At 40.5% G+C, this 20,716-nt stretch overlaps 1 protein-coding gene across 1 annotated transcript in view; it reads left to right on the top strand.

The window, feature by feature from the left end:
* Positions 1-20,716, top strand: part of pane1 (proliferation associated nuclear element) — a 32,197-nt gene that overhangs the window by 6,049 nt on the left and 5,432 nt on the right. The window contains exons 2-5 of the mRNA XM_061906190.1: positions 8,586-8,662; positions 9,082-9,174; positions 14,696-14,775; positions 18,995-19,086. Of these exons, the coding sequence (XP_061762174.1) occupies positions 8,586-8,662; positions 9,082-9,174; positions 14,696-14,775; positions 18,995-19,086 (342 nt within the window). The remainder of the gene's footprint in view (positions 1-8,585; positions 8,663-9,081; positions 9,175-14,695; positions 14,776-18,994; positions 19,087-20,716) is intronic.

Genomic DNA, 20,716 nt, shown 5'->3' with positions numbered 1-20,716 from the left:
TCTCCCCAGCCACTTCGTCTAGCTCTTCCCGGGGGATCCCGAGGCGTTCCCAGGCCAGCCGGGAGACATAGTCTTCCCAACGTGTCCTGGGTCTTCCCCGTGGCCTCCTACCGGTTGGACGTGCCCTAAACACCTCCCTAGGGAGGCGTTCGGGTGGCATCCTGACCAGATGCCCGAACCACCTCATCTGGCTCCTCTCGATGTGGAGGAGCTGCGGCTTTACTTTGAGTTCCTCCCGGATGGCAGAGCTTCTCACCCTATCTCTAAGGGAGAGCCCCGCCACACGGTGGAGGAAACTCATTTCGGCCGCTTGTACCCGTGATCTTATCCTTTCGGTCATGACCCAAAGCTCATGACCATAGGTGAGGATGGGAACGTAGATCGACCGGTAAATTGAGAGCTTTGCCTTCCGGCTCAGCTCCTTCTTCACCACAACGGATCGGTACAACATCCGCATTACTGAAGACGCCGCACCGATCCGCCTGTCGATCTCACGATCCACTCTTCCCTCACTCGTGAGCAAGACTCCTAGGTACTTGAACTCCTCCACTTGGGGCAGGGTCTCCTCCCCAACCCGGAGATGGCACTCCACCCTTTTCCGGGCGAGAACCATGGACTCGGACTTGGAGGTGCTGATTCTCATTCCGGTCGCTTCACACTCGGCTGCGAACCGATCCAGCGAAAGCTGAAGATCCCGGTCAGATGAAGCCATCAGGACCACATCATCTGCAAAAAGCAGAGACCTAATCCTGCGGTTACCAAACCGGAACCCCTCAACGCCTTGACTGCGCCTAGAAATTCTGTCCATAAAAGTTATGAACAGAATCGGTGACAAAGGACAGCCTTGGCGGAGTCCAACCCTCACTGGAAATGTGTTCGACTTACTGCCGGCAATGCGAACCAAGCTCTGGCACTGATTGTACAGGGAACGGACCGCCACAATAAGACAGTCCGATACCCCATACTCTCTGAGCACTCCCCACAGGACTTCCCGAGGGACACGGTCGAATGCCTTCTCCAAATCCACAAAGCACATGTAGACTGGTTGGGCAAACTCCCATGCACCCTCAAGAACCCTGCCGAGAGTATAGAGCTGGTCCACAGTTCCACGACCAGGACGAAAACCACATTGTTCCTCCTGGATCCGAGGTTCGACTATCCGACGTAGCCTCCTCTCCAGTACACCTGAATAAACCTTACCGGGAAGGCTGAGGAGTGTGATCCTACGATAGTTGGAACACACCCTCCGGTCCCCCTTCTTAAAGAGAGGAACCACCACCCCGGTCTGCCAATCCAGAGGTACCGCCCCCGATGTCCGCGCGATGCTGCAAAGTCTTGTCAACCAAGACAGCCCCAAAGCATCCAGAGCCTTAAGGAACTCCGGGCGGATCTCGTCCACCCCTGGGGCCTTGCCACCGAGGAGCTTTTTAACTACCTCAGCGACCTCAGCCCCAGAAATAGGAGAGTCCACCACAGATTCCCCAGGCACTGCTTCCTCATAGGAAGACGTGTTGGTGGGATTGAGGAGGTCTTCGAAGTATTCCTTCCACCTATCCAAAATATCCGCAGTCGAGGTCAGCAGAACACCATCCGCACCATACACGGTGTTGATAGTGCACTGCTTCCCCTTCCTGAGGCGGCGGACGGTGGTCCAGAATCGCTTCGAAGCCGTCCGGAAGTCGTTTTCCATGGCTTCCCCGAACTCTTCCCATGTCCGAGTTTTTGCCTCCGCGACCGCTAAAGCTGCACACCGCTTGGCCTGTCGGTACCTGTCCACAGACTCCGGAGTCCTATGAGCCAAAAGGACCCGATAGGACTCCTTCTTCAGCTTGACGGCATCCCTCACCGCTGGTGTCTACCAAGGGGTTTTAGGATTGCCGCCCCGACAGGCACCAACTACCTTGCGGCCACAGCTCCGATCTGCCGCCTCGACAATAGAGGTGCGGAACATGGTCCACTCGGACTCAATGTCCAGCACCTCCCTCGTGACATGTTCAAAGTTCTTCCGGAGGTGGGAATTTAAACTTTGTCTGACAGGAGACTCTGCCAGACGTTCCCAGCAGACCCTCACAATGCGTTTGGGCCTCCCAGGTCTGTCCGGCATCCTCCCCCACCATCGCAGCCAACTCACCACCAGGTGGTGATCGGTAGAAAGCTCCGCCCCTCTCTTCACCCGAGTGTCCAAAACATGAGGTCGCAAATCCGATGACACAACTACAAAGTCGATCATGGAACTGCGGCCTAGGGTGTCGTGGTGCCAAGTGCACATATGGACACCCTTATGTTTGAACATGGTGTTTGTTATCGACAAACTGTGACGAGCACAAAAGTCCAATAACAAAACACCACTCGGGTTCAGATCTGGGCGGCCATTCTTTCCAATCACGCCTCTCCAGGTTTCACTGTCGTTGCCAACGTGAGCGTTGAAGTCTCCCAGTAGGACAAGGGAATCACCCGGGGGAGCACTTTCCAGTACTCCCTCGAGTGTTCCCAAAAAGGGTGGGTACTCTGAACTGCCGTTTGGTGCATAAGCACAAACAACAGTCAGGACCCGTCCCCCCACCCGAAGGCGGAGGGAGGCTACCCTTTCGTCCACCGGGTTGAACTCCAACGTACAGGCTTTGAGCCGGGGGGAAACAAGAATTGCCACCCCAGCCCGTCGCCTCTCACTGCCGGCAACGCCAGAGTGGAAGAGGGTCCAATCCCTCTCGAGAGAAGTGGTTCCAGAGCCCTTGCTGTGCGTCGAAGTGAGTCCGACTATATCCAGCCGGAATTTCTCGACTTCGCGCACTAGCTCAGGCTCTTTCCCCCCCCCAGTGACGTGACGTTCCACGTCCCAAGAGCTAGCTTCTGTAGCCGAGGATCGGACCGCCAAGTGCCCTGCCTTCGGCTGTCGCCCAGCTCACAATGCACCCGACCTCTATGGCCCCTGCTATGGGTGGTGAGCCCATTGGAGGGGTGACCCACGTTGCCTCTTCGGGCTGTGCCCGGCCGGGCCCCATGGGAACAGGCCCGGCCACCAGGCGCTCGCCATCGTGCCCCACCTCCGGGCCTGGCTCCAGAGGGGGGCCCCGGTGACCCGCGTCCGGGCGAGGGAAATCTGGGTCCATGGTTTTTCATCTTCATAAAGGTCTTCGAGCTGGTCTTTGTCTGATCCCTCACCTAGAACCTGTTTGCCTTGGGAGACCCTACCAGGGGGCTTTATGCCCCCGGACAACATAGCTCCTAGGATCATTGGGACACGCAAACTCCTCTACCACGATAAGGTTGCAGCTCAGAGAGGAGACCGTTGACTTGGACGGGTAGAAAACAAAGATGCTAAACTGACCGTTGACAGGGACAGGTAGAAAACAAAGATGCTTAACTGACAGTCGACAGGTAGAAAACAAAGATGCTAAACTGACAGTTGACAGGTAGAAAACAAAGACGCTAAACTGACAGTTGACACGTAGTAAACGTGCTGTTTTTCTTGGGAATTAATTTTTCCTTCATTTGTTACCAGATTCACACCTTCTCTCTCTCTCGTATTACCACCTGCACCACACCGTTAGCATCACAGCTAACGTTACTATGTCGCTACCTCTCTGCTCCGCGGGAGCGTGTGACGTTGCACACGAGATGTATGTAAGAAGGTGCGCTTGTTTACGTCTCTGTGAGAAGGAGAGATAAGAATGAGTGGGAAGAGCCTGTAGTGTACAGGTGCTGTTCACATTATTAGAATATCATGAAAAAGTTTATATATTTCATTATATTCAGAACGTGAAACTTACATATTATATCAATTCATTACACACATAGTGATATATTTTAAATGTTTATTTCTTTAAATTTTGATGATTAGTACTGACAATAACTGAAAATCCCAAATTCAGTATCTCAGAAAATTAGACTATTAGTTACGACTAGTACCAAAAAATATTTTTTAGAAATGTGGGCCAACTGAAAAGTATGAACATGGAAAGTTTCAGCATGTACGGCAATCAATACTTAGTTGCAGCTCCTTTTGCCTGAATTGCTGCAGCAATACGGCGTGGCATGGAGTCGACCAGTCTGTTGCACTCCTCAGGTGTTATGAGAGCCCAGGTTGCTTTAATAGTGGCCTTCAGCTCTTCAGCATTGTTGGGTCTGGCATCTCGCATCTTCCGCTTCACAATACCCCATAGGTTTTCTATGGGGTTAAGGTCAGGTGAGTTTGCAGGCCAATCAAGAACAGGGATACCATGGTCCTTAAACCAGGTACTGGTAGATTTGGCACTGTGTGCAGGTGCCAAGTCATGTTGGAAAATGAAATCTTCACCTCCATAAAATTGGTCCGTGGCAGTTAGCATAAAGTGTTCTAAAACTTCCTGGTAGACTGCTGCATTGACCCTAGACCTCAGGAAACACAGTGGACCAACACCAGCAGATGACATGGCACCCCAGATCATTACCGATTGTGGAAATTTGACATCGGACTTCAGGCAACGTGGATTCTGTGCCTCTCCTGTCTTCCTCCAGACTCTGGGACCTTGATTTCCAAAGGAGATACAAAATTTACTTTTATCTGAAAACATAACTTTGGACCACTCAGCAGCAGTCCAGTCCTTTTTGTCTTGAGCCCAGGCGAGACGCTTTTGACGTTGTCTCTTATTCAAGAGTGGCTTTACACAAGGAATGCGACAGCTGAAGCCCATATCTTGCATACGTCGGTGCGTGGTGGTTCTTGAAGCACAGACTCCAGCTGCAGTCCACTCTTTGTGGATCTCCCCCACATGTTTTAATCGGTTTTGTTTGACAATCCTCTCCAGGGCGCGGTTATCCCTCTTGTTTGTACACTTTTTTCTACCACATCTTTGTCTTCCCTTCGCCTCTCTATCAATGTGCTTGGACACAGAGCTCTGGGAACACCCAACCTCTTTGGCAATGACCTTTTGTGTCTTGCCCTCCTTCTTTAAAGTATCAATGGTCATCTTTTGGACAGTTGTCAAGTCAGCAGTCTTCCCCATGATTGTGTGTCATACAGAATCAAAACGAGAGACCATTTAAAGGCTTTTCCAGGTGTTTTGAGTTAGTTAGCTAATTAGAGTGTGGCACCAGGTGTCTTCAATATCTGACCTTTTCACCATATTCTAATTTTCTGAGATGTTGAATTTAGGGTTTTCATTGGTTGTCAGCGATAATTATCTCCTTTTTGGCAAAAAACACTTGAAATGTATCAGTCTGTTTGGAATGAATGAATACATTCTACAAGTTTGACTTTTTAAATGGAATTAATGAAATAAATTAACTTTTTCATGATATTCTAATAATATGACCAGCACCTGTAATGGCCGCAGCTCAAAGCAACTGCGTGAGAACGTATACTCCAATATCACCATATAGTCATTTTCTGTATAGCACTGAGACGAACCCACGATATATCGCCCAGCCCTAATGTATGTATGTGTGTGTGTGTGTGTGTGTGTATATATATATATATATATACACACACACACACCCAGCCCTAATGTGTGTGTGTATATATATATATATATATATATATATATATATATATTAAAACGTTATTTATTATTGGCATACATATATATGTATGTGTGTTTGTTTGTGTGTGTGTATGTATGTATGTATATATATATATATGTATATATATATATATATATATACACATACACGTATACATACATTAGGGTTGGGCGATATATCAAGTATATTGATAAATTGATAAATCGCCCAGCCCTAATGTATGTGTGTGTATGTATGTACGTATACATACATACACGTGTATATATAAATATATATGTATGTGTGTATGTATATATCTATGTATATATATGTATGTATATATATTATGGCTGCAACAACTAATCGATTAAAATCGATTATAAAAATAGTTGCCGATTAATTTAGTCATCGATTCGTTGGATATATGCAATGCGCTTACGCGGAAATTATTTATTTATTTATTTCTCCTAAACCTTTATTTTTAAACTGCAACATTTACAAACAGCTGAAAAACAATAATCAAAATAAGTACAAAAACAGTACATAACAGCGCCAGGGTAGCGCTGAGCCCACGTTTTATGAGGTAGCAGTGAGCCAGCCAATGATGTGTCATGTGCAGCTCACGTGACCACGCCGTAGCCTTTGTTTGGAAACATTCGAAAAATGGCGGAGCGAAACAGTACGGATAGCTCAGGGAGAAACTTCTCGAGGTTATAAAAGTGTACAACCTAAGTTGTCAAAAGTGTCGGAACATTTTACTTTAAAGACTTCAAAGACGACCTTTCCTGCAAAACGAGCAGCATGGACCTCGCGTACGTGGCACGAAGGACAACATTGCTTCGGCAGCACTTGAAGAGGAACTATGGATGAAGAGAACTCACGGTATGTAACTTTTTTTTATGTCCATAGTCCGAGTATATTAAACCATTGTGTCCGTCTTTGTGTGTTTTTAATCTTTTGTTAGCGAGGAGATTTTTTTAAGGCAATAAACGGACAGAAATATCTCAGGTTGGTTTCATAATCGATCCATGTAGCCGGACCCGATAAAGCTATATAATATTTGAGTGACGCTTTAGTAAAATAAACATTATGAAGGTGCTGGAATATTTCATGCTATTATTCACAGGCAGCCTAAAATGAATCCTTTATTATTCAGAACGGAAACGTGTACAATATCTGACCGAGTTCTGATCTGATGAGTTACATTTCTGTGTTATTATTGTTGTATGCTGCATCCACAATGTCCATTTATTTCATTTAGCTTTTTTTTAATGTGGTGTAATTAGATAGATAGTAATTTTATTGATTCCCTCGGGAGTTTCCAAAGGAACATTTAAATTCCAGCAGCAGTGTACAGAATTGACATCGAATTTAAAAAGTAAATAACTGGGGTTTAAATGGGAAAAAAAAATATATATATATATATATATATATGTATTACAATAAAATAAAAAAGCCAACATAAGAATAAAAATACAACAGTAAAATAACAATATAACAAGAAAATCTAGGCAGCAGTGACCATGATATGAAAAAATTTGCCTTTTACATCAGAAAATATTAAATAAATTAAGTATGTATTGAGTTACATGTAAATGATGCTACTATGTACGTTCATGATATGGTTTCTCTCATTTCAGAAAGAAACAAGCCAGCATTAGCGACTTCGTACAAAGGAAGGTGTGCACACCAATGTAAGCGGCTGCATTGACTGTTGCTATCCTGAATATGTTGCTAAATGACATGAGGCGACTATCAATGGTGGAGGATGACAGTTTCAGAAAAATCATTTACGTCCTCATTCCTGGTTACACTCTTCCCTCGAGGACCCATTTTAAGACACTGATGGAAAGGAAGTATGAGCAGACATTTCAAGCTGTGTAAACTGACATTAAAGCCACCCAGAGCCAAATTGTTCTGACCACTGATGTGTGTACAAGTGTAGCCACGGAAACCTACCTCGGCAATACACTACATTGGAGACGAATGGAACATGAAGTCAATCTGCCTTACGACCATGCCACTAAAGGAAAGACATTCAGCATCCAACATTGGAGAATGGTTGGAATAGGTAGTAGGCAGGTTTGAAATTCCCCTAAGCAAAATTATTGCTATTGTGCATGACAATTGTGCACTTTCTAAAAAATAAACATTTTTCTAACACTTACCTTGTTATTGTTATGTTTGGCAAGTCAAAAGGACATGGTGCCAGTATGCGTTTTTTTAAAATAAAGTATTGGAAAGGACAGAAATGTAGTTTGTCTTTTTTATCCGATTATTCATCGATTCTTGTCTAGAAATGTAGTTTGTCTTTTTTATCCGATTATTCATCGATTAATCGAAGTAATAATAGACAGATTAGTCGATTATCAAATTAATCGTTAGTTGCAGCCCTAAGATATATATATATATATATATATATATATAGTATATATGTATATGTATATACACACATATGTGTATATATACAGTGTATATATATATATATATGTGTGTGTGTGTATGTATATATGCATATATATGTGTATATACATATATATATTTATATATGTGTATGTATATACACACATATATGTATATACACATATATATATATATATGCATATGTGTGTGTATGTACATATGTATATATGCATGTATATATGCATGTGTACGTGTACATGCATGTGTACGTGAATATATGTATGTCTATGTATACATAGACAGTATATATGTATGTTAACTTACTAATGTATGTATACGTGTATATGTATATATATATATGTATGTATACGTTTGTATCTATGAATAAGTATATACTGTATGTACGTATTTTTTATGTTAGTCATTTAAATTGTTTTTATTTTTTTACAAAAAGGACATAACACAAAAGAATCCTAAAGGTAAAAAAAAAGTCTATATAAATTGCATTGTTGTTTTTTAATGAAATACATCCAAGTGCCCCCCGCAAGCTTTGATTTTTCACTGTGTGGCCCTAAGTGGAAAAAGCTTGGACACCCCTGGTGCACACCCTTTTTTTTTTTTTTTTTTTTTTTTTTTTTCAGCGTTGTATAAAATTGTATTAAGGGAGAAGTTTCATGCTGATGTGGTATTTTTTTTTTCAGCTGGTGGAAAGAGAAGAAGAGTTTCATCACAGATTAGCTGACGCTCTCGTGAAGGAGACGGCGGTCACATTGAGCGTGTGAGTTGTGCTTAATTCCTCCAAGTGCTCATATTCAGGGGGGAAAAAAATCTATTTTCAATAATCTTTGTAGTTTGGAGCTTCACTGAGCCGTGACTTTGTCCCGATTGAATAATCCAATGAAATGAGCCAATCCGACAAAGGAGCTAATGGTTGAATGCTGCATTAGTTCTATGCTGCCCAGTGGGCTGTATTTCTATGGCTGCTTGGCAGCAGTCAGGCCTCTTTTATAGCTGACGGCTGCTTGCACAGTGCAAAGTGCTCCATCCTGGATAATTAGGGAGCTGTCAATGTCTCGCTCAAGGACACGAGACAACAACCCGAGCTTCTGGGCCCTGGAAAGTGTCGAGAGAGTCCGTACGGGTCAGTGTTGAAGGTCGAGTCTGAAATGCTACTTTTTACTGCTGTGTGTACAACAGGAGACTAGCGAGGAGTCTGCCCTTCGAACACAAGCCCAGTCGCCCCAGAATAGACCTGGTGGTCTTTATCGTCAACCTCACCTCAGAGCTCAGGTAGATTTTTCAGACTATTCTTATTTCTCTGGGCTACAACCAATATAATGTATATAATCCACTTTGAACTCCTGAAAGGATACCGGTGGGGGGGAAGTATTTTCATAATATCCAGTCCCCTTTATTTATATCGCACTATTAACGACAAAACATTCTCCAGAGTGCTGCACATAGAAAAAGAAACAATGAAAGTCATCAAATTACATGCATTTAAAATGAAACAATTAACAAACAAATGATAATAATAAAATGCATCAATCAAATAGAATAAAACAATAAAAACTAATCAACCAAATACAATAAAACAATAACAAATCAATAAAATATAATAAAATAAAAGACATCAATAAAATTGAATAAAACGCTTAAAAAAATTATTTAATATAATAAAATCTTAAATGATATCGATAATAGAATACAACAATAAAAACAAATCAATATGATGGAATAAAACAAACAAATCAATATAATAGAAAAAAAATCCAATAGAATAAAACAATAACAAATCAATTTAATACAATAAAACAATAAGAACAAATCAATATATTAAAATAAAAACAAACCAATAAAATAGAATAAAACAATAAAAGATCAATATAGTACAATTAAATCATAAAAGATATCAATGAAAAAGAATACAACAATAAAGACAAATCAATATAATGGAATAAAACAAAGACAAATTAATAAAATATTATAAAAAAAATCAATATAATAGAATAGAATCAAATATATCAATACAATAATGTACAACAATAAAAACAAATCAATATAATGTAATAAATCAATAAAAACAAATCAATATAATAGAATACAATTTGTCAATACAATAAAATACAACAATAAAAACAAATTAATATAATGTAATAAATATATAAAAAAACAATCAATATAATAGAATAAAACAAAAACAAATCAATATGTTTGAATAAAACAATAAAAACAAATCAATAAAATAGAATAAAACAATAGAAAAAATCAATATAATAGAATACAATCAAAATATATCAAAAAAATAGAATACAATAAAAACAAATCCTTATAATGGAACAAATCAATGTAATAGAATAAAAAATCAATAAAATAGATCAAAATCAAATATATTAATACAATAGAATACAACAATACAAACACATCAATATAATGGAATACAACCATAAAAACAAATCAATATAATAGAATAAAACAAATGAATAATATACAAACCCTGTTTCCACATGAGTTGGAAAATTGTGTTGGATGTAAATAAGAACAGAATACAATGATTTGCAAATCCTTTTTAACCCATATTCAATTGAATGCACTACAAAGACAAGATATTTGATGTTCAGTCATAAACTTTTTTTTTTTTTTTGAAAATAATAACTTAGAATTTCATGGCTGCAACACATGCCAAAGTAGTTGAGAAAGGTCATGTTCACCACTGTGTTACATCACCTTTTCTTTTAACAACACTCAATAAACGTTTGGGAACTGAGGAAACTAATTGTTGAAGCTTTGAAAGTGGAATTCTTTCCCATTCTTGTTTTATGTAGAGCTTCAGTCGTTCAACAGTCCGGGGTCTCCGCTGTTGTATTTTACGCTTCATAATGCGCCACACATTTTCGATGGGAGACAGGTCTGGACTGCAGGCGGGCCAGGAAAGTACCCGCACTCTTTTTTCACGAAGCCACGCTGTTGTAACACGTGCAGAATGTGGCTTGGCAGTGTCTTGCTGAAATAAGCAGGGGCGTCCATGAAAAAGAAAGCGCTTAGATGGCAGCATATGTTGTTCCAAAACCTGTATTTACCTTTCAGCATTAATGGGGGCCTTCACAGATGTGTAAGTTGCCCATGGCTAGGGCACTATGGCATCACCATACCATCACAGATGCTCGCTTTTGAACTTTGCGTCCATAACAGTCTGGATGGTTCGCTTCCCCTTTGGTCAGGATGACACGATGTCAAATATTTCTAAAAACAATTTGAAATGCGGACTCATCAGACCACAGAACACTTTTCCACTTTGCATCAGTCCATCTTAGATGGACCCAGAGAAGCCGGCGGCATTTCAGGATGTTATTGATAAGTGGCTTTTGCTTTGTACAGTAGAGCTTTAACTTGCACTTACAAATTTAGTGACAGTGAAGTGTTCCTTAGCCCATGTGGTGATATCCTTAGAGATTGATGTCGGTTTTTGATACAATGCCTTCTGAGGGATCAAATGTCACGGTCATTCAATGTTGGTCTCCGGCCATTGAGTGATTTCTCCAGATTCTCTGAGCCTTTTGATGATATTATGGACCGTAGATGTTGAAATCCCTAAATTTCTTGCAATTGCACTTTGAGAAACGTTGTTCTTAAACTGTTTGACTATTTGCTCACGCAATCCTCGCACCCACCCGTTCCCAATTAGCCTGCACACCTGTGGGATATTCCAAATAAGTGTTTGATGAGCATTTCTCAACTTTATCAGTATTTATTGCCACATTTCCCAACTTCTTTGTCACATGTTTCTGGCATCAAATTCTAAAGTTAATGATTATTTGCAAAAAAACATGTTTATCAGTTTGAACATAAAATATGTTGTCTTTGTAGCATATTCAACTGAATATGGGTTGAAAATGATTTGCAAATCATTGTATGCCGTTTATATTTACATCTAACACAATTTTCAACTCATGGAAACTGGGTTTGTAGAATAAAACAAACAAATCAATACAATTTTTGTAGGTTCAATGTACACAATTGCATTTCTTAGTTGTGTGATGTGTTTATAGACGTTTGGATTGGGTTGTGTCCTTTTTTAATGGAAAAAGATGTTCATGTATGTTGTATACATGTTAGCCTTTCAGCTTGCAACTGTCAGTCTGAGTTTATCAGAGTGCGCGGTTGTTTGATCATTTACTTTAATGGCAAGAGTTTCATGGCAGTTCTCATTAATACCATTTATCGCTACACTCCTAACATAGATAGACAAAGAACTCTGTAGGTCAGGGCTATTCATTGACATCATGAAGAGGGTGGCACTTTCAGGAGCCCAAGGTCTCGGACGTCGAAATGTAGATGTTTCCTTAGGAATTCCCTTCACAGGTTGTTCACGCTGCATTGTCAATACATTCATTATTCTGCCCTCGACACTCCTTTCCAGCATGCGCAGCAAGACAGATACTTAACAGCGTGAAGGAACAGAAGTATTGAGAATTGATATTTACTACTTTTGAAATATTTTCTTTCCTCAGTTTTATTTGTTTACACTTCTTCCTTCATTTAGGTTTGTAAGACTGAATATATATAATATATATATAATATTATGTCAATTGTGTATTTTACATGTGCATACATAAAATAGGTTTCGTGTTAATACATTCACACACTAAATGACAAATGTTTACGCATATAGGAATAAACACCTACATTAAACATTGCACACCAGGTATGTGACTCATTTAAATCTAAAATTAGCGTTATTGCCATCTTCTGGTCAAATTTAGCGCTACATGTCTTGAACCAGGTTTGATCAGCACTACAAAAAACTTCAGTCAGCAATTTCAATACACGTGAAAATAAGTATTTTTGTGCACTATATCGACTTAAAAAGACCTGACCAAGTTTCAGGGTGAAGCTTCCACGCGCTTCCTGCTTAGCACACTGTGTCCGTCACTTTAAAAGGTCCGACAGTAAGCAATTACTTGAGCACTTGTTCTGGGCAGAACATTCCTACTTTGTTCTCCAGTCCTTGTTAAAAGTCTGATTTTTGCGATTTATTTAGATTTTTTTTGTGTGTGTAGTCTTCTTCTACTCACCCCACTGCTGCTTCATTGTAACATGTTGCTGTCACCCCCTGCAGGGCGACGGAAGCCCTGCATACATGAGCAACACTAGTTTTAAAGGCCTACTGAAATATGATTTTCTTATTTAAACGGAGATAGCAGGTCCATTCTATGTGTCATAGTGGATCATTTCGCGATATTGCCATATTTTTGCTTGAAGGATTTAGTAGAGGACATCGACAATAAAGTTACCAACTTTTGGTCGCTAATAAAAAAGCCTTGCCTGTACCAGAAGCAGCAGACGATGTGCGCGTGACGTCACGGATTGTGGAGCTACTCACATCTGAACATTGTTTATAATTATGGCCACCAGCAGTGAGAGCGATTCGGACCGAGAAAGCGACGATTTACCCATTAATTTGAGCGAGGATGAAAGATTTGTGGATGAGGAAAGTGAGAGTGAAGGACTAGAAAAATAAAATAAGACGAGGGCAGTGAGAGCAATTCAGATGTTATTAGACACATTTACTAGATTAGATTAGATTAGATTAGATAGTGCTTTATTTATTCCTTCAGGAAAATAAAAATTTTCAGCACAATCCCATTCAAGATCAGACAAACATTACAGGGAGACAGAACAGGATGGCTGACGGGTCTGCCGGCTTCCAGCGCCCCTTACAAAAAAGGTGAGATACAGGTAAACAGGGATAAATACTAGGATAGATAATTATTAGGATACAGGTAAACAGGGATAATTACTAGAATAGTTCTGGAAAATCCCTTATCTGCTTATTGTGTTACTAGTGTTTTAGTGAGATTATATGGTCATACCTGTACAACCTGAAGGTCGGCCCCGCACCTTTCTTCAGCACCAGTCGACGGGTGATGGCGATGCCCATCTCTGCCCTTCGCAAGGGACCCTCTTCGAAACACGATCTTTTGAAATGATCGCTGCGTAATACACTGTACTTTGTGTGTGTGGTCCAATCCAACCGTGTTCACTTGACATCTCTGTTCCATAGTAAAGCTTGACTGTCATCTTTCGGGAATGTAAACAATGAAACACCGGCTGTGTTTGTGTTGCTAATTGCGGCTGCAATACACAGCTTCCCACCTACAGCTTTCTTCTTTGATGTCTCCATTGTACATTGAACAAATTGCAAAAGATTAACCAACACAGATGTCCAGAATACTGTGTAATTTTGCGATGAAAACAGACGATTATTAGGTGGCCACTATGCTGGAACAAAATGTCCTCTACAATCCGTGACGCCACGCGCACGCGTCATCATACCGAGACGTTTTCAGCAGGATATTTCGGCGCAAAATTTTAAATTGCAATTTAGTAAACTATCCATCCATCCATCTTCTACCGCTTATTCCCTTTCGGGGTCGCGGGGGGCGCTGGCGCCTATCTCAGCTACAATCGGGCAGAAGGCGGGGTACACCCTGGACAAGTCGCCACCTCATCGCAGGGCCAACACAGATAGACAGACAACATTCACACTCACATTCACACACTAGGGCCAATTTAGTGTCGCCAATCAACCTATCCCCAGGTGCATGTCTAAACCGGCCGTATTGGCATGTGTTGCAATGTTAATATTTCATCATTGATATATAAACTATCAGACTGCGTGGTCGGTAGTATTGGGTTTCAGTAGGCCTTTAACGCTGTCATCAAGCCTATTTGGGGGGGCCAAATGAAAGGCCGCTAGTTGAATAGACCTACTGAAGGTGTTCAATAATCAAATGTTTTGTTGTCACAGTCTACATTCTGCGGAAGATTCCCTCAAGTATTTGGACCCTGGATATTTCCTCGGAAAAGTCTGCTTCATGGTCACCAACGGTATGTTAAAAAAAAAAAAAATTGATAAAACTTGTGTTCTTGATTATCTGCATCAATTTAGAAACGTGTCTTCAAAGAGTAAAAATGCATTTCTTTCAATATGCATCATAACAAAAAGGGTAATCATAAAAAAATGGATAGAGGTTCATAGTCCAACTCATACTGACTGGTAGATAGATAGATAGATAGATAGATAGTACTTTATTGATTCCTTCAGGAGAGTTACTTCAGGAAAATTAAAATTCCAGCAGCAGTGTACAGAGTTGAGATCAATTTAAATAAAATTAAAAAGTAAATAATGGGGGTTTAAATGGAAACAAAATAGAGAAATATTACAATAAGAATAAAAAAATAAAAAGCAACAATGGGAATAAAAATATAACAGTAACATAAGAATATAACAAGACAAAGTAGGCAGTAGTGACCATGTTATGAAAACGTATTGCACTGTTATTGTTTTGCATCCCCTGTCATCCTAGTAGCCCCTGCCTCCCGCCCCAGAGAGGAGTTGTACAGTCTAATGGCGTGTGGGACAAAGGAGTTTTTGAGTCTATTAGTCCTGCACTTGGGATGAAGCAGTCTAGCACTGAACAGGCTCCTCTGGCTACTGATAACGCTATGCAGAGGGTGACTGGCATCATCCAGGATGCTCACTAGTTTGTCAACAGTCCTCTTCTCTGCCACCGTCACCAGTGAGTCCAGTTTCATTCCGATTGTAGAACCGGCCTGCCTGATCAGTTTCTCAAGTCTGGAGCTGTCCTTCTTAGATGTGCCCATTAAATACTGTATACACACGTAATACATACTGATGGGTATATACACATTAAATACTGAGTGGTGTACACACATTAAATACTGACTGGTATAATACATACTTACTGTATACACACATAATACATACGGACTGGTATATACACATAATACATACTCATGGGTATACACACAATACATACTGACAGGTATAAACACATATTAGATAATGAGTGGTATACACACGCAATACACACTGATGGGTATATACACATTAAATACTAAGTGGTGTACACACATTAAATACTGACTGTTATACACACAGAATACATACTGACTGGTATACACACATAATACATACTGACTGGTGTACACATAAATACTGAGTGGTATACACAATAGATACATATTGATTAGTTTACACACATAATACATATTGACTGGTATACACACAATACATACTGACTGGTATTCTATACACACATAATACATACTGACTGGTATACACACATAATAGATACTGACTGGTATACTATACTCACATAATGCATACAGACTTGTATACACACAATAGATACTGACTGGTATACACACATAATACATACTGACTGGTATACACACATAATTAAAACTGACTGGTGTACACACATACTGTAAATACTGAGTGGTATACATACATAACACATACTGACTGATATACGCACAATACATACTGACTGGTATACACACATAATACATACTGACTGATATACACACATAATACATACTGACTGATATACACACATATTACATACTGACTGGTATACACACAAATACCGAGTGGTGTACACACATAATACATACTAACTGGTATACATACAGTGGGGCAAAAAAGTATTTTGTCAGGCACCGATTGTGCAAGTTCTCCCACTTAAAATGATGACAGAGGTCTGTAGTTTTCATCACAGGTACACTTCAACTGTGAGAGACAGAATAAGAAAAAAAAACCAGGAATTTACATTTTAGGAATTTTAAAGAATTCATTTGTAAATTATTGTGGAAAACAAGTATTTGGTCAACCATTCAAAGCTCCCACTGATGGAAGGAGGTTTTGGCTCAAAATCTCAGGATACATTGCCCCATTCATTCTTTCCTTAACACGGATCAATCGTCCTGTCCCCTTAGCAGAAAAACTGCCCCAAAGCATGATGTTTCCACCCCCATGCTTCACAGTAGTTATGGTGTTCTAGGGATGCAACTCAGTCTTCTTCATCCAAACAAGACGAGTTGAATTTATACCAAAATGGATACATGGATGATACAGCAGAGGATTGGGAGAATGTCTTGTAGTCAGAGGAAACCAAAATATAACTTTTTCGTATAAACTCAACTCGTCGTATTTCGAGGAAGAAGAATACTGAGTTGCATCCCAAGAACATCATACCTACTGTGAAGCATGGGGGTGGAAACATCATACTTTGGGGCTGTTTTTCTGCTTATGGGACAGGACGATTGATCCGTGTTAAGGAAACAATGAATGATAGATTAGATTAGATTAGATTAGATAGTACTTTATTTATTCCGTCAGGAGAGTTCCTTCAGGAAAATTACAATTTTCAGCACAATCCCATTCAAGATCAGACAAACATTATAGGGAGACAGAACAGGATCGCTGACGGGTCTGCCGGCTTTGCCGGCTTCCAGCGCCCCTTACAAAAAAGATGACATACAGGTAAACAGGGGGGGGGGGGAGAAAAGAATAGAAGATTAAAATAAAAAAATCGGTCTTAGCCTGGGCCCTGGAGTGGGGGTGCAGACTGAGGCCAAGGGGAAAAAAAACAAAACAACAACTCATAGCCATAGTACACATCCCTCTTACATGTGTGTAAGAGGGAAACATCAAAGAACACAGAGGACATTAAAGACATTAAAGCAGCAGATACAACCAGACACTTCTACATACAGCTATGAATAAAAAGTAAAATAAACATATACACTGTGGTGGCCTCTGCGGTGTTCCACACCATCGTCCGCTGGGGAGGAGGGAGCATGGCCAGAGACAGAAGTAGACCCAACAAAGCAACCAAGACAGCCGACTCCACTCTCGGCCAGTGTCCAGTCCGCATGGATGAGCGAGGATACGTCCAAGATGACTGAGGTGTCCGACACCAGCTCACCCAGTCGAAACACCGCTAAGCCTCTCCGTCCCAGCGCTCAGTGCTAGCTCCGCAGCCCTGTCCCCTCATCCGCATCTCCTCCAGTCCCTCCAAACAGACTCCGGTATAGCAGAGACCCAGCAGCTGGTCTCCATGGCCAAAAGGCTCCCGGGAGGCAGATCCAAAAGTCCACAAAAAAAAAGCACCACAGAGGTCACGAAAGTGCCACCCATTGTCACACAGTCCCAAAGGGTCCCGGATCAAAATGCAAAAAAATATAATAACACATGAAAACAAGAAGGAAACACAAAAGGATGACACAAGAGCACAGAGCTCCTGCCTACAGCAGCCACTACAGCAGCGCCTTCTTGGAAAAAAAGAATGGTGCCATGTATCGTGAGATTTTGAGCCAAAACCTTCCATCAGTGATAGCTTTGAATAGTTGACCAAATACTTATTTTCCACCATAATTTACAAATAAATTCTTTAAAATTCCTACAATGTGAATTCCTGGATTTTTTTTTCACATTCTGTCTCTCACAGTTGAAGTGTACCTATGATGAAAATTACAGACCTCTGTCATCATTTTAAGTGGGAGAACTTGCACAATCGGTGGCTGACTAAATACTTTTTTGCCCTACTGTACATAATACATACTGACTGGTATACATACATAATACATACTGGCTGTTATGTACTGACTGGTATACACACATAGTACACACTGAGTGGTATACACACATAATAAATACTGAGTGGTATACACAAGTGATGGAGATTTCAGTAGAAAAAAGTGCATTTAATTGAGATAATGAGTCATATATTGGAATATAGGGTCCATTATTTACATTTGTTTGAACTACTAAATTAACCTAAAATATGAATTATTTTATCTTTGTGGAAAGTATTGGGCACAACATGTTGTCAAACTTATGAGATGTGATGCAAGTGTAAGCCACTGTCACACTATTGTTCATTTTTTAAATGTTTTTATTTTAAAGGCTGTGATAATAATGTAAACGAGGGATTTATAATTACTGCTCTGTAGGAATTCTTATTAATATTGATACTAATGTTGATATTTTTCATTTTTGTTTGACTACTTTTGGATTGTTTTGTGTCATGTTTGTGTGTCCTCTCAGTTACTCTGTTGGTTACTATTCTGAATGGCGCTGGGCCGGTTTTGGTTTTGGAATTGTATTATTATGGCATTATTTTGTATTGATTTGTTAGACTGATTAATACAAAAAAAAAACTGATAAAGGTGTTTTTTTTTTAGTTTGCCGTCTGCAAAAAAGCCAAACTTGCGTGTCCTTTTTTTTTTGCCTGCTCAGCTCGTAACGCCGCCGTCCCCGCAGAGCGCCTGGATGCTGTCAGGAAGCTGGCCGCATCGCACTGCTGCACGCTGCTCTTTGCTGAGGATAAGGTGAGTGTTGACTTTGGCCTCGAAGCACCTGAGCATGTTTATTTCACAGTACAATTAACTGAACGTAGTGAGTCATCTTTTCAGTCATGCACAATCTTTTTCCGGGCGGGTGGAAAGTGGGGCGCCAGGAAGCGCATACATCCTCCCTTCCCACCACACGCTAGTGAGAAGTACTCGTTCTATTATTTCGAGGCACAGGCTTGTTTATTTACTGTTAATATCTGCTTATTTTCTGTTTCAACATGTTCTATCTACACTTCTTTTAAAATGTAAAAATCTCTCATTCTTCTCTTCTTTGATACTTGACATTAGATACCACACATTTAGGTATCGATCCGATACCAAGTAGTTACGGGATCATACATTGGTCATATTCAAAGTCCTCATGTGTCCAGGGACATATTTCCTGAGTTTATAAACATAATATGAATATTAAAAGATTTTGTGACAATAAAAAATATAAATGTTGTCATAGTAGTATCGACTAAACATGCTCTTGTATTTGGTATCATTACAGTAGATGTCAGGTGTAGGTCCACCCATGGCATTTGTTTACATTCAGGAACGGCGTCAATAACGGTGACAGTGAAGAATGTTTAGCTATTCGTCCTTCAGTGATAATTATGTTTTTTTTTCACATTCTGTCTCTCACAGTTGAAGTGTACCTATGATGAAAATTACAGACCTCTGTCATCATTTTAAGTGGGAGAACTTGCACAATCGGTGGCTGGTGTATATATATATATATGTATGTGTATATATATATATATATGTGTATATATATATACATACATATATATGTATGTATATATATTTATATGTATTTGTATATATATATATATATATATATATATATATATATTTGTACATATATGTATATGTATATTTTTATATATCAGGGGTCAGCAACCCGCGGCTCCGGAGCCGCATGCGGCTCTTTGGCCACTCTGATATGGCTCAGCTGCATAATCACCGACCCCCCCCCCCGAACCTCTCCCGGACATCACCCGGGATTAACATTCTCCGATTTTCACTAGGATTACAATATTGAGGGCGTGCCGTGATGGCTTTACTTTTAACGTCCTCTACAACATGTTATCGCCCGCCTTTACACCATGCTGTCTGCGTGCTGGCCAGACGCATGCTTTTCGCTGCTTCTATCGTCACACGTACGAGATTGCAAGGCATACTTGGTGATACAGGTTACACTGAAGGTTGTGATATAAACAACTTTAACACTTTTACTAATATGTGCCACACTGAACCCACACCAAACAAGAATGACAACCACATTTCGGGAGAACATCCTCAGAGTAACACAACATAAACGCAACATAACAAATACCCAGAATCCCACGCATTCATGACACTTCCTGGCTATATTATACACCCCCAACCCCGCCCACCTCAACCGATGCACGGGGGGGGTTTGGTGCTAGTGGGGTGTATAATATAGCCAGGAAGTGTCATAGATGCATGGGATTCTGGGTAATTGTTGTGTTAATGTTGTCTTACAGTGCAGATGTTCTCCCGAAATGTGTTTGTCATTCTTGTTTGGTGGGGGTTCACAGTGTGGCGCATATTAGTAAGAGTGTTAAAGTTGTTTATATCACAACCTTCAGTGTAAACT

The sequence above is a fragment of the Nerophis ophidion genome, linkage group LG01 (assembly GCF_033978795.1).
Source record: "Nerophis ophidion isolate RoL-2023_Sa linkage group LG01, RoL_Noph_v1.0, whole genome shotgun sequence".
NCBI classification, from domain to species: Eukaryota; Metazoa; Chordata; class Actinopteri; order Syngnathiformes; family Syngnathidae; genus Nerophis; species Nerophis ophidion.
This window is presented reverse-complemented; position numbering and strand designations above follow the sequence as displayed.